The sequence below is a fragment of the Semicossyphus pulcher genome, unplaced genomic scaffold, assembly GCF_022749685.1.
Source record: "Semicossyphus pulcher isolate SPU_LCO1_2020_fin unplaced genomic scaffold, fSemPul1.0.p SCAF_2, whole genome shotgun sequence".
Lineage (NCBI taxonomy): Eukaryota > Metazoa > Chordata > Actinopteri > Labriformes > Labridae > Semicossyphus > Semicossyphus pulcher.
Window position 1 is genome coordinate 28,056,784 of NW_027211693.1, and position 13,455 is coordinate 28,070,238.

The 13,455-nt window shown below is 41.2% G+C and overlaps 1 protein-coding gene across 4 annotated transcripts in view; it reads right to left on the reverse strand.

Moving 5' to 3' along the window:
• The window catches only part of ppp3cb (protein phosphatase 3, catalytic subunit, beta isozyme), a 39,515-nt gene that overhangs the window by 12,103 nt on the left and 13,957 nt on the right, over window positions 1-13,455 (reverse strand). For all 4 annotated transcript variants that reach the window (XM_069669545.1, XM_069669547.1, XM_069669546.1 and 1 more), the window contains 5 exons: window positions 10,150-10,274; window positions 8,521-8,632; window positions 3,499-3,644; window positions 1,455-1,594; window positions 145-222 (listed from right to left, as the gene is read on the reverse strand). In XM_069669545.1, coding sequence (XP_069525646.1) covers window positions 145-222; window positions 1,455-1,594; window positions 3,499-3,644; window positions 8,521-8,632; window positions 10,150-10,274 — 601 coding nt within the window. The remainder of the gene's footprint in view (window positions 1-144; window positions 223-1,454; window positions 1,595-3,498; window positions 3,645-8,520; window positions 8,633-10,149; window positions 10,275-13,455) is intronic.

The window sequence follows — 13,455 nt, forward strand, 5'->3', positions numbered from 1 at the left end:
ACCTCTTTTTCCTTTAATGTGCCAATTCCCCGACAAAGAAAAATAACGGCTCAGAACATGAAATGTCAAGGTAAGCCATTAAATTAAATGGTGCTCCCTTTTAAGCCGGGAGAACGACTGAGCCGGGATAGTCAGTCAGCTTACCCAGCATCCTGTGCTTCATGCGCTCTGATGATTGAAAGCAGGTTGTTGGTCTGAAGGAACTCGCACACTGCTGGGTAACTGAAGAGAGAGAGACATCGAGAGAAAGAGTGAGAGGAAGTAGTGCATCTGAGGTGAGGCAATGGAAAAACATCACGGGAAGAAATACCATAAAAGAAGAAACACTTTACATAGAAAACATGGTCATGTGTTATTAAATGACGACTGCTGTAAGCCACAAAACAGATGGAAGTATTCAGTGGGATGTCTAGCAGTGGGAGATGAGTGGGCCTCTTGTTTTCTAATGTCATGTCTGACTCACACCAGCAGGGGGCATCAGTGAGCACAAGGCAGGCATTAATGGGGCTTGTAGCCTCCTCAGTACACACTAGTTAGTCGATTGATGCTGTGTCTGCTAAACATAGAAAATAACTCTGTTTCCCACAGACAACATGCCATAACACAGACTCCTCCATGTGAGGACCGCAGAAGCTGTGTCTGCTTCTGAGCTCCAGCTCCTCGCCTTGACATCCCTCCATTTTTATTTTCTTGTTTCCATCTTTCATCTTCTACTCCAACACCATTGCCATCCCCATCCTCCTCCCATGTTGCTCTCCCTCTTTCTCTCACTGTATCTTAATATCACTCCATATCTGGCAGGAGTAGCCAGTCGTCATAGCAACAGAACCGTGCAATCTCCCTGGGGATTGTGGGATATCGTTTCATGCTGAAACGGAACTGTGTGTGTGTTTGTGAATTTTCTGTGTTTATGTGTTTCCTGGTACACTGATGTGTGTGTGTGTGTGTGCCCAGTGTGTATACACTGGGCAAGATTTTGTACAAATCCCAGTGATTGTTATTGGATCTTGGATGTGGTGTAAGCGTGCATCTATAAAGCACGCTCTCTCCTCTTCCCCAGCATCCCAAACCAATAGCCTGAAGTCCACCTAAAACTAATTAAATTACTGTTTTGTGGATGAAAGTCACATCTCTTTGACGCCAGGCGATCATAAGCACCCGGATCATTCAAACAAATCATACGAGTCCAACACAACACTGACAAGTTTGAGGATCAGCCTTATTTATAACCTAACATGCTTCAGCTGCCAGTTTCAAAGAATATTGTTCCAAGTGTGTAATTGTATCTCTGAATAAAACATTCATTTTGGTCTGTTTGCACATGAGGTTAGTTCATATCTCTGATCTCAGGGATCAACTGCATCAAGGCTGCCAGATCTTCACTAATATCCAAGTGGATTCTTCTTCTGAAATAAATATCTTCTCATGTAATAATATTTTAGTTCAGTTTGTACCTGTAGAAATAGGAGCAGCCTCTGACTGTGTTGTGGCCAAAGTACTCCTGGGTCTTCTCGTTGCCAAAGTCTTCCAGGGGGTCGGCCCACAGCAGGTCGCACATGGGCCCAAACGCTGGGGGCTCCTTGAACCGGTCCAACTAGGACATACAATCAAACACACACACACAAAAACACACCGAAATATAAGCTTACCAAAAACATAAAGTCGGTCGACTTCCAGGGGGTCGAATCAAACGCTCACACAAAAACAGATCAGATACAAAACATTTTAAAAGTGATAAAAACCACACACACACACACACATGTGCCAGCACATATAGGATAAATAAGAGAAGGAAAAGCAAACACACACACACGCACACTGTCAGAGCAGAGCATCTCCATGGCAACCCTCACCACACAGGAGGGAGAAGATGTCACACCAGCAGATTCACCATGGAAACACTGCCATTAGATGAGGAAGTGTGTGTCCTCATGTCTCATGTGTTCATGTGTGTTCCTTTGTGTTCTGTGATACTGCCAACCATTCACACAGAGCATGTGTGTGGGGCTCTGTTGCTGGTATACTGCATTGACTGGGTTCATATGTGAACGGTGGAGGTGTTAAGGCATTAATAAGAGTTGGGTTTTTTTTATGTTGCTGGTTAATAACATGTTAGATTAACCCTTTACCATTTTCCCAGCAGTTACTCTTGTGATAAACGTTTATGTTTCTGGTAGAGCAGTAAATATAGAAGAAGAGATCAAAGTTCTCAGCTTGGCAGGCAGATTGTGTCACAATTAGAAAGGTTTACTGCCCTCTTTGTATGTCTATTAAAGCCATTTTACCTAAAAATTAATTGCAACAGAACCTTGATTATACCTAGCGACATAGCGGCTAATGAGATCTCTGGGCCAGTTACCTTCAGCAGGTTAGGCCGGGCCTTTTCTCTGTTGGTGTTCAATTTAGCGGCTTCATTTTTTTGGGACAAAACTGACTTTGTATTATTGATTCCTCAAATTGGATATATGTTATTTTCCTGTAGGGTACATACATTTATTTTTAACTCTAAAGGCCAGACTCAGCTATTTTCCCATTAAGTTTCTAACTAACATACATAACAGTACCTCTCTCATTGAAGCTGTCTAGTTTGCTGTTTCCTTGGGGCAAGGTGAGCAGAAAAAATGCTGAAGGCATTACAGAGCCAAATGGCAGCAACTTCCTTAAGAAATTCCCAAAGAAGAAACAGTGTTTTGCCCGGGTGGTTGTGGTTTTAGTCGGAGCAGAGCACACTTTGGTTAGCTCTGTGTTCGTCACAGCAAAGCTCTTCACCCAGGAGAACACTGTAACCCCCGTGAAACTAAATTACAACTTTGCCGTGTTAAAAAACGGTGATTGTTTTGTTTCATTTTGTGTTTTGGTTTCGTAACAACATAAAGTGTTTGGTTAGTTTACATTAAGAATCATGTTTGGGGCCAGAGTAATGTTCTGTAAGCCTACTACATTTACATTAAACCCTCCCACTGCTGTTTTTGTTGCTGTGCATAAATAAGTTCAAATATTTGTCAACTTATTTTAGGACTATTTAGTTGTAGGTCTACATACCTTTAAGTATAACATTATGATGTCCAATTAAATCTATAAACAGTCAGGGAAAAGTAATTTGAAGTCTGTGGGGAAGACGAGTGGCTGTTACAAATGTGCTAAAAGTAAAGTTAGGATGTAAAGAGAGTGAATCTTCGTAGATCACAAACATACAGAATCGCCTGCATTTGAGGTTACAATTATGAAGTCTCCTGTAGGTTTAATTTTGGGCCTGAGATAAAAAAGAATGATGTTAATTACACCTTTGAGGTTCAGCTAGCTCATCAATAATAATGATGAGACAACCCAGTGAGTTGACAAGAATACTCTTTATAACAGTTTAGCAGATTATTTTGCTCTTTTTTTCAAATGATTTAAAGTAAATGTTATATGTATATATATATATATATATATACATATACTGTGTACAGCCTCTATAGCCAGCATCATTTCAATGTTGTGTGTCTCTTACTGTACCTTCTTTATGTCGTCGAGTGTGTGAATCTCCGGTGAAAGCCCCCCATGCACACACAGGAACTGCTGGTTCATCAGGGCTGCCAGGGGTAGGCAATCAAACGCCTCCATGCAGGAGTCGTACACCTGCTCCGAGTACTTGATCTTACCTGGAGGTGGTTGGAGGGGGGAAGAGATATTTCAAGACTTGAGACAAAGAAAAGTGCGTTTTTACGTGCTTTGAACAGCCACCATCCCTGCAAACGTAAAGCCAGTCCCTGTTACTTACAGCACACAGACATGATGACAGATTGAAAGACTAATACAGTCCTTCTAAACAGATATTTGTGTTCACTGTGGTGTACAGGCAGTAACATGTACGTCATTAATTTATGCGGCCGTCTCTTCCCCAGCATTCCCATATGACCTGGTTCTTTCCTCTCTGATGATTTAGAAATGCTTCTTCGCAGAGAAAAAAAGTACACAAAAATGCCCTATATTACAGTACAGCATGTTACTACAGACAACATAATGATACAAAGACTGTTTCCAATGAGCAGAATCTGACCCACATATGAGCATGAAGCAGCGTAGAAGCGTCACCGTGTGCCTGAATTTTTGCTTTATACAAAAACTCCTTTGATTTGGCAGCGACATCAATAAAGACATCCAACACACAGCGTCTTTAAAGTACATTTCACACATGGCTGTAATAATACATCTGACACAAAACAATATCACAGGATTAAAATAGCTGAAAGGAGATCGGAGGAGAGATAGAAGAGGAAGAAAAGAAGAGAGAGAAGGGTGGATTTTGGACGCGGGAAAGCGAGGAGGAGGGAGGAGAGAGAAGGAGAAAGATAATCTCATAAAGAGAGGAGAGAGACGGATGGGAGCGGACAGGGGAAGGAGGAGAGGTTAAGAGCGGTAAGAGGAAAAGAGGAAGAAGAGGAGAGTATGATAAAGGAGGAGGGAGATGGAAGGAAAGGAGAGTGTGAAGACATGAGACACATACACATATCAAAGCCAGTATTGTGGAGTACCAGTGTACAGTAGCCAGCATTTCTGTGTGTGTGTGTGTGTGTGTGTGTGTCAGCCTCTCCATCTGCCTCGTGTAGAGCAAGAGCTCATTATTGCTAGTCCACCAGTTTTCAGCTCCTTCCACACACAGACACTTAAACATTTATGAAGACAGTCTTGCACACGCATGCAGTCACAGAACATGCGCTTGCACACACTTGTGGTGCGCTCACACATACACACTCACACACACGCAGCAGATGGTAATTGAGGGCGACCACTATTCGCCACGAGCACCAGGGGAAATTAGCTTTCTTGTCCCTTGGCCAATCAGACACAGAGGAGTAAGTCCCTGAGCCAATCATTAAGGGCCAAATTAATTTGCTGCTAATCACCCACTCTCGGACAGGACACGAGGAGAGTCAGAGAGGCAGAGACTGGGGGAGGGAGGAGAAGATGGAGGGCAGATGAAGAGGAAGAGAAATAGAATATATGGAGGGAGAGATGAGTGGAGGAGGGATGGGTGGGAGTCTGGGAAAGAAGGATGCAGCAAGAAAGGGTGGACGGGGGAGGTAGCTTAAGGGAGAGGAAGTGATGGTAATTGTCCAATTCTAGCAAAGGCTAACGTTAACATCACACTGGTTTTGTCCCTCTTATTTAGATTTATGGTTTACATTACCGCAACACGAGCAAAACTCTTTACATTGGTAAGTTTAAAGCCTCTGGAATACACACACAAACGCCCTATAAATATGTCATGTGTTGTCTTATGTAGCCGACATCATAGTAAGCATCTTAGAAATATTAGAAATTAGTTTCGATCCGAATTTGAAATGTTGTCCAAGTTTCTGTAAACTTTCCTGATCTGGGGTTTGAATATATTTTTACACTATATATTTATTTATCATTTAAAAAGTCCCACAGCAGCTATTCGGCTGCTTACAACCAAAGTTGTTCAAGGGGTTAGTGTGACAGCCGAGGATATTGATATTGTCGATCACAGTTGTCATTTTTGGCTGTGGGAGTTTAGTGCAGGGTGCTGTTGATCTATTTTCAGCAGCCGGTGTTTTGTGTTGGCGGGGGGAATTTGGCTCCATTAGAATATAGCACGAGCTAACACTACGGAGCCGTCATTTAGCATTGCATTCATAGCTCGGCAAGCAAAGCATTTTGTAACTCACAATTCTGTGACCAATTGAAATGAATTCTTTTCAGATGGCGGGGCTTCTGCTTCCTCCTCTGTGTCTGACTCAGACGACTCAAACATACTGTTTAGGGCTGCGCTACGCTGATTATCACATGTGTCAGATGAGCCAGGCAGATGTCGATCAAAATGTGATCGTCTGGGCCCACACAGTCTTGAGTAATTAGCCAGACAGCATTATGAGATATTTTTGATCTAGTTTTCTGATCTATGAGGGTGTATTTTAACTCAGATTTTCTTTGATGCTTAAAGGTATAATAAGTAGGACTTTTCTAGAAAAATAAAATATAGACTTTTACAAATATAATATAATATAAATCATCACTTATGGGTCCCTATACATGTGTGTTGGTGAGTGTGTGTGCAGACCCTTGTGAGACCCTTCCCTCTGCATCTATTCTGTTGTTTTGCTCTGCACGGGACGTTTTCAGGAGGGGCGCTGTTGTGGTTCCCTGAGCCAATCACAGCGTATAGGTGAGTGTGGGAGTGGTTCAAATGAGCAACTGGGCCCCATTCAGACCGGCGAACATGGCAAAAGAGCGACGCAGAGGTGGTCTTCTTTCTGTTGGACAGGTAGGTGCCTCAAACCGGGTAGGACAAGCTAACCCAGGTTAGCATGCTAGCACAAAGCTAACCGGCAGTTAGCATGCCAGCGCAAAGGTAACCGAAGGTTAGCATGCCAGCGCAAAGGTAACCGGCGGTTAGCATGCCATAGCAAAGGTAACCGGCAGTTAGCATGCTAGCGCAATTGTAACCAGCGTTTAGCATGCTAGCACAAAGGTCACCACGATGCTGTCTGTGTTAGTTCGGCGGGGTGGGCGTGTTCTCGCACGAGAGAGTGAGCTCCTGGTGACGAAGAGCCCAGGAGGAGGAGGGGCCAAGTTTGAATGTGTTGTTGACAAACTTCAAGGAAAAATTCTACTTATTATAACTTTAAAGAGACTCTGAACTTCAGCTTTTTCTTTATAAGTGAAATTTATGTTCAGAGATACAAAAAGTAAAGCATACATCCAACTATTGTAACGCCCATTCCTTTAAGCAGCTAAAGAGGTTCATGTTAGCTTGTCTTTTTCTTTACCATTTCTATGCTAGTACGAGCATCAAATATGCCTTAAAAACAAGACCAATTATTTTTCTATATTTGCATGTACTGATCATCATCAATTGGTGAACATGCTAACTGTCTGCCTGGGACATGTAACCTTGCTTCAAGCTCAGTCTTTCACATTAAATCATGTATGTGTAAGAACCCCTTATCAACAAAATGTGAAAAACATCTCAAACTAATTTCCAACATAAACTGTATAGTGATGGATGAGCTAGCATGACCTCCCCCAGTGGTTTGTCGAATGCCTTTTTGAAGCTTTTAGTTCAGTATTTTGACCATGACCATTACACACTGGATGAACTGACAAACCAGGTATGATGACTAAAGACATGGTACCTGCTAGCTAGCGCTAACATATATAATACTTCATTTTCACATACAAACAACAATCGCAAGCTTTTAAGAATGCCTATTAGCACAATAATTGCATATAATTTGGCTGATATTTACATAAGATAATCTTGGAAAGCCACAAACAACCCAAAAAATGGCTCAAAGGTTAAGCTCAAGTCAAGTTGACTTGTTTAGCTGAAGTGATACCTATCAGACAGCTAGCGGCGCCCACCTGTCACTTGGAGCCAACAAACCTCTAATTACTCTAATTATTGTCTCTGCACTTGTGTCACCTGCATGTGTTTTACTGGAGCATACCTCTAGAGGGCACACCAGAGAGTCCAGGCCGTATGCAACTACCGTATGTACAGGATGTAAACAACAGATATGGAAACACTTGAGGCAGTTACTATGTTAATTCTAATTTGCTGTGCGGTGGCAATGACACATCATATAGATGTGGATAACAACAGACTTTGTCTATCAGTTCGTCCTCCAATCTCCTTTTGTTGTCCCTGCTGCTGTGTTGGCCCTGTCACATCCCTGCGTATGCGTAGCATTAATTTTTGAGGACGTGCACAGCCGATGCTCCAAACAGACAGACCGCTCCCCCTTAAATTGTCATGAATAGAGAATTAGCCAAGGAGATCAAAACCCATTTTTGCACCAGGCTTTAAAAATGTTACATTTTGCTGTAAAGTTGGGCATTTGAATTAACCATATTTCCATGATGATAATGTCAAAGCAGTATCATTTCACCGCTTCTTGATTGATCAGCAAATGAAGACAAAGGATAGCTCAATTCTGGAGGGACATCGAGCCATAATGCAAGTTTTAACAACATATTTATTTGGTAACTCATTAGCTACTCTAAGAGAACAAGTATGTTAGCATTGAACCAATTCCTAGCTAACATTAACGTTTGATAGTTATGCACAATCTGCCTGGAAAAACTCAACTTCCTAGCTAATGTTCATGTTCAGTAATTAACAGTAATGTTTTTTGGTTGAGTGCTTATGTTAGCTGTTGCTACTGTAGCCAATGAGCGATCAGAAGGACATAACTCTTAACTCATTAGGACAGCTAAGTCAAAACAGCTAACATTAGCATTCAACCAATTCCTAGCCATAACATTACATTTAGCGAGCTAAAACTAGCCACAAATTTACACCTTTCCTGTTGTTTCTTGTAACACTATCTAACATGGACCTAATGTCTCTTTGGATTTTTACTATCTAAAGTCTGTTCAGCTGATCAATCAAGAAGCAGTGAAACGTTTACAAATCTGGAAGACTGCCGTGCTACATTATGATGGAGCTGAGGATTGACTCCAGAGGAAAGAAGCATCATATTACATTTAGATGAAACAAACGTTACTCACATTCTTGTTTGAAGGTGAAATATTCCGTCAGATGTCTACATTCATGGTTTCCCCGTAGAAGAAAGAGCGTCTTTGGGTACAGGATTTTCAATGACCACAGGTACAACACACACTAAATGTTCAGCAAGGAAGAGAGAGAGAAAAAATGGTTAAGAGAGGCCTTCAAACCTGCTATTCTGTAGATTCAGAATTTTGGGCACATTTTAAAGCATTTATTTCTAGCTGCAGCTAGTTGTTGATTTTGTAACAAATTAGCCAAAATACACAATTACTGTAGGTATACAGTCGTGTTCTGGGAATGTATGTATTTTCTTATAGTGCTGGCTTAGAGGTTTAGTTTGACAATATACAGTAGGTGGTGAAGTCCAGTCAAACCAGTATGGAAGCAGGATGTTTTTCTTCTGTATTTGGACAGAGCCACGATAGCTTGTCACTTGCTTCCAACCACAACTTGTTGTTTTGACACTTCCATTTTTGTATTTATCAAACATTTATGAATTTCAGAGGTGCTGGTGCTAATTAGAGTTTTGGATCAGGCTCGGCTAGCTGTTTCCCCCAGTGTTTGTGCTCAACTAACTATCCATCTCCTGGCTCTACGTTCAAACTAACCACACAGACGTGTGAGGGGGTTTTTCTCCTCTTACTCTTATCAAGAAAGCATTTTGCAAAAACTTCAAAGCATTCCTTTGTGCCATACACCACAGTTAAAATGAATTCAGCATCATTCCCAGTCAGTAATTGTGTGGGGCAGTGTTAGAGTCATTTCACTTTCAGTTAAACTCATTTTATTCAAACTATAAACTTTAAACAAGAGACAGAAAATCACAATGGAGCTGCCAGTGATTCCTATTTTGAATGAACCATCCACTGCACAAATTAATTGAACTGAAAGTGACTTGGTCCTTCCCCACGTCTAAAGATAGATTTTGACGAGAATCATCCCAGATAAGAATGTGCTGATTGAGTCACCGGGAAAAAATCATCCAACATGTTTTCACGTTTATCACTTTGTTATCTCTATAAATGGCTCAGAGGGTGTTCTCTCACATTAGCACAGTATTTTCCATGCTCTACATTAAGTCCCCTGTCAATGTGCCCTTAATGTGTATCAGGAAGGTGGCCTAAATAATGCCCCTTCCCATCCAAACTCATGTCAATGCTACATCCATTATGCCATGGTGGCTAAGTGGCTCAGCAAGCCAAGACATTTACCATGTGCTTGATTTTGGTCACGTCCCTTGTCTTTGGTGCATAACCACTTTACAATGTAACAATGAAAACAACTAAAACATAACTATTGCACTCACATCTGGCGCTCAAATTATTCGTAAGAGTTGAAACAACTATATCTTTACTCAGTTTCTGTACGTATTTCTATGAGCAGCATGTCAGACCCATTACTGATGACAGACCTTCAATCATTCATTAATTTTGAATTTAATTTCCTCGATATACAGTATATATGTGTATACATATTAATGAAAAGTGTAAACAACGTTATAGTAATAATATGGACATTGATTTAGTTGTAAGCTAAGAGTATACACAATAAAAAGTTTTTGTTGAAATGGAAATTTGTTTCTGTGATAGCGAAGTATATGCAGTTCTAGATGAAATGTCCATGCTCACCTCGATACTAAAGTAGCCCCTGTCCACATAGTCCCCCAGGAAGAGGTAGCGTGTGTTGGCAGGAGAGCCTCCCACTTCAAACAACTTCATCAGGTCGAAGAACTGGCCGTGAATATCTCCACACACTGAGGAAAAGCAAACAACGTTAGCATCTTTAAGAACACAGTCTTAACTCACAGATATTTACAAATTCATAAACAAAAATGAGGCCATCTTTGCAAAGGTAGCGCCATATGGTCTCAAGAATAAGGAATAAAAATCTGTCATATCATCAACTACTACCTCTCAGTAAAGGAATGCATCAGGGATCTATAATAGGTCCTCTCTCATTAAGTATTTACACATATTGTCTCCCAAAATGTCTTAGAGGCTTATGATGTAAATGTATACAATATGTACTGTTTAAAGCTGAAACACGTATTGATTTACTGATTAGCTGATCATTCATTTAGGACAGTGGTTCTCAACTGGTGGGTCGGGGGCCCAAAAGTGGGTCGCGGAGCTGTTTTCAGTGGGTCCCGGATGTGTGCTTGAAAAGTCTATGCTGCGCTTTTATTTTGAAGGAGATGGGTTTTCTATGACGTGCGTGCAGCAGTAGTGTAGTTTATTCACACTGTTTTCACTGATAGGGTAATCCCAGCTAAATTTACATTTGTGAAACATGATGAGTCGTACAGTAGTGGCAGTTTTTAGCATATTTCTGCAGAGGCAATATCTTCCCCTTTTGGTCGACTATTATACTGTTGTGTTTTGTGAAGTTGACATACTGTCATGATATGTTCAGGTCATTTTTCTTTCAATAAATTTAAGTGGTTGAAACATTCTGAAATGTGGGTTGTGATTTGTCACTAAGAAGGGGGTGGTGGGTCCTGAGGCGAGACCAGTTGAGAGCCACTGATTTAGGACTTCTTTCAAACAATCTCCCCTTGCTGTTTGTGATTTTATACTAATATCTTTGGATGATGGACTGTTCAGTATACATTTTGCTTTAAAATAACAGCATCCTTCACTGCACAATGTTATGTGAATACATCTTCATATCTACCGGAATCAGACGTGGCCAGTTTTGTGGATAAAGCCTCATATGGTCTTATTATATATACATTTCAATGGCTGTGTTTCCCACAACTCTAAACAGATTTGATCCGAGTGACATCGAGGAGTACTGGAAACTAAGGCTTCACTTGCTGAACATTTTATACTTGCAAGACATCAGGACAGTCTGTAAGATCTGCCAGCATACATCTTCCCATCCGCCTCCCTCACCATCTGTCTGGCCTCCCTTCTTACTTCTATTTGAAGTCAGAGTTCCCTTCTGCAGCCGCTTTACGTTAGCCATTTTTGCATCTACCTGTCTGTCTCTTCCCCTGCTTGTCACGTTAATGTGTGATTTTGTGTCTCGTACTAAGCATTTGCTTTAATTCGAACTGGGAATTGGGACTGCAAAAAGGCTTAAGTGACATTGTCTGCCTCCTCAGGCCCGCCTCAGTATTTTCCCAGTCGCCTTCATGTGACATCCTAAAAGCCTGTCAGTTCAAATTTCAGCTGTCCATCTTTCTTTCTTTTCACTTGTCGGTCTATCGTAGACATATCTAGAGAGAGTCCATCAATGTGTGAAACTGTTCAGATACTTCCTTAACATTAGGTGTGCATAAAGTCCTCCACACAAAATCCTGAACACTTTTTCTATGGTTAAATCTTTGAAAAGTGTTAGCTATTTCCTATCATGGCTTAATCTCAGGTGGGTGTTTCTGGGTCAGAATCTGTGAAAGTGAAGAAACTTGGAAACAGGGATCAATATGTGGCTCGTTGGGAATGAGCAGGTTTGAGAACCCCTGCACTAAGCTGCTTATGATCGACTGTCTCTCCATCTGCCTGTCTATGTGTCCTTGTCCCCGGGGATCTGTACCTGCGAAAGCCGAGCGGCGTTCCCACACTGCGTGGGCACAACAACCCACATGGAATTATCTCACCGCTAGCATTTGCATAAACGTACAGACACACATGCAGAGATACACGGGCACATTAACCAAGCGGTGTCAGGAGGTTGAGAGTGCCTGAGTCTGCCTGCCTGCTTGTCTGTCTTTTGTGTCATCGTCTCAGAAACTTGTTTTTCCATTTTGTTGTTCATCGATCTCAACTCCCCCTCCTCCTCCCTCTGACATTCTCCTCGGTTCATATAATTTCCCTACCAAGGGAATACATGCAGATATTACCAAAGCTATAGCGCCTGCTATTGTGAGGTGCATAAGTACCAATTGGTTCTCTCAGTGATGTGCGACTGAACAACAGTTCATATTAAAAGGGTGGCAGATACATGTGGCAGATTAATGAATCGATGAATAGAATATGATGAATACAAAATGACAGATCCTTTTGCCTTTTGCTTCACAGCTCCAATCCTCTGTCTGTCTCTCTGTTTGACTGTCTGTGCCCACTAGCATGCATACACCCAGCTAGCAGGGAACGTTCCCGTAACATTGGCTAACATTACCGACAAGTTCTAATTACGTTTGAAAGAAAACGTTTTAATCTAATATTCAAAGAACGTTTTAAGGATGTTTATCATTTCAAATAAAGTTCTTGTAACATTAAAACTTAAACTAAAACAAAACGTTTTAACGTCAACACTGTGTAGATATTTTCAGGATGTTATTGAGGCAGAACGCCTTTTATAAAACATTTGCTCAATGTTACATAAAAGCAAAGGTAGAACATGCTCACTGCAACATCCTGAGGATCTTTTCAGGATGTTAGTACGGCCTGAACTATCAGAACGGGATTTATAAAACCTTCCTGAAATGTGATTTGAACATTCTCACTGCAACTTCCTGAACATGTTTTCAGAGAACGTTCTGCTATTAAAAGGAACATTCTGGGAACCAAATAAAATCTCGCTCAGAACATTACCAGAACATCGCATGTAACATTCTGAGTACAAAAAACTTCCAGCTGGGTAAACACACTTATAGCTTGTTGTGTTCAGGTGAAGGCTTGGCAGTGTTTAAAGGAATAGTGTGTATAACCCTGATTTACTTTCCTGTCGAGATGAGAGGATCGATACCACAATCCTGTCTGCATGATAAATATGAAGCTAGAACCAACAGCTTAGCTTAGCTTAGCATAAAGACCGGAAACACAGGGAAACAGCTAGCCTGGCTCTGTCCAAAGACAGGAGATCTGCAGGCCAGCAAAAGTCAAACTCACTTTCAGCTACAAAATATTTTGTTTTGTTTTTTTACATAAAAAAGTTTAAAAATTGTAATTTATCATTTTACCTGGGTTATGTCCCAGAGTATTACTTGG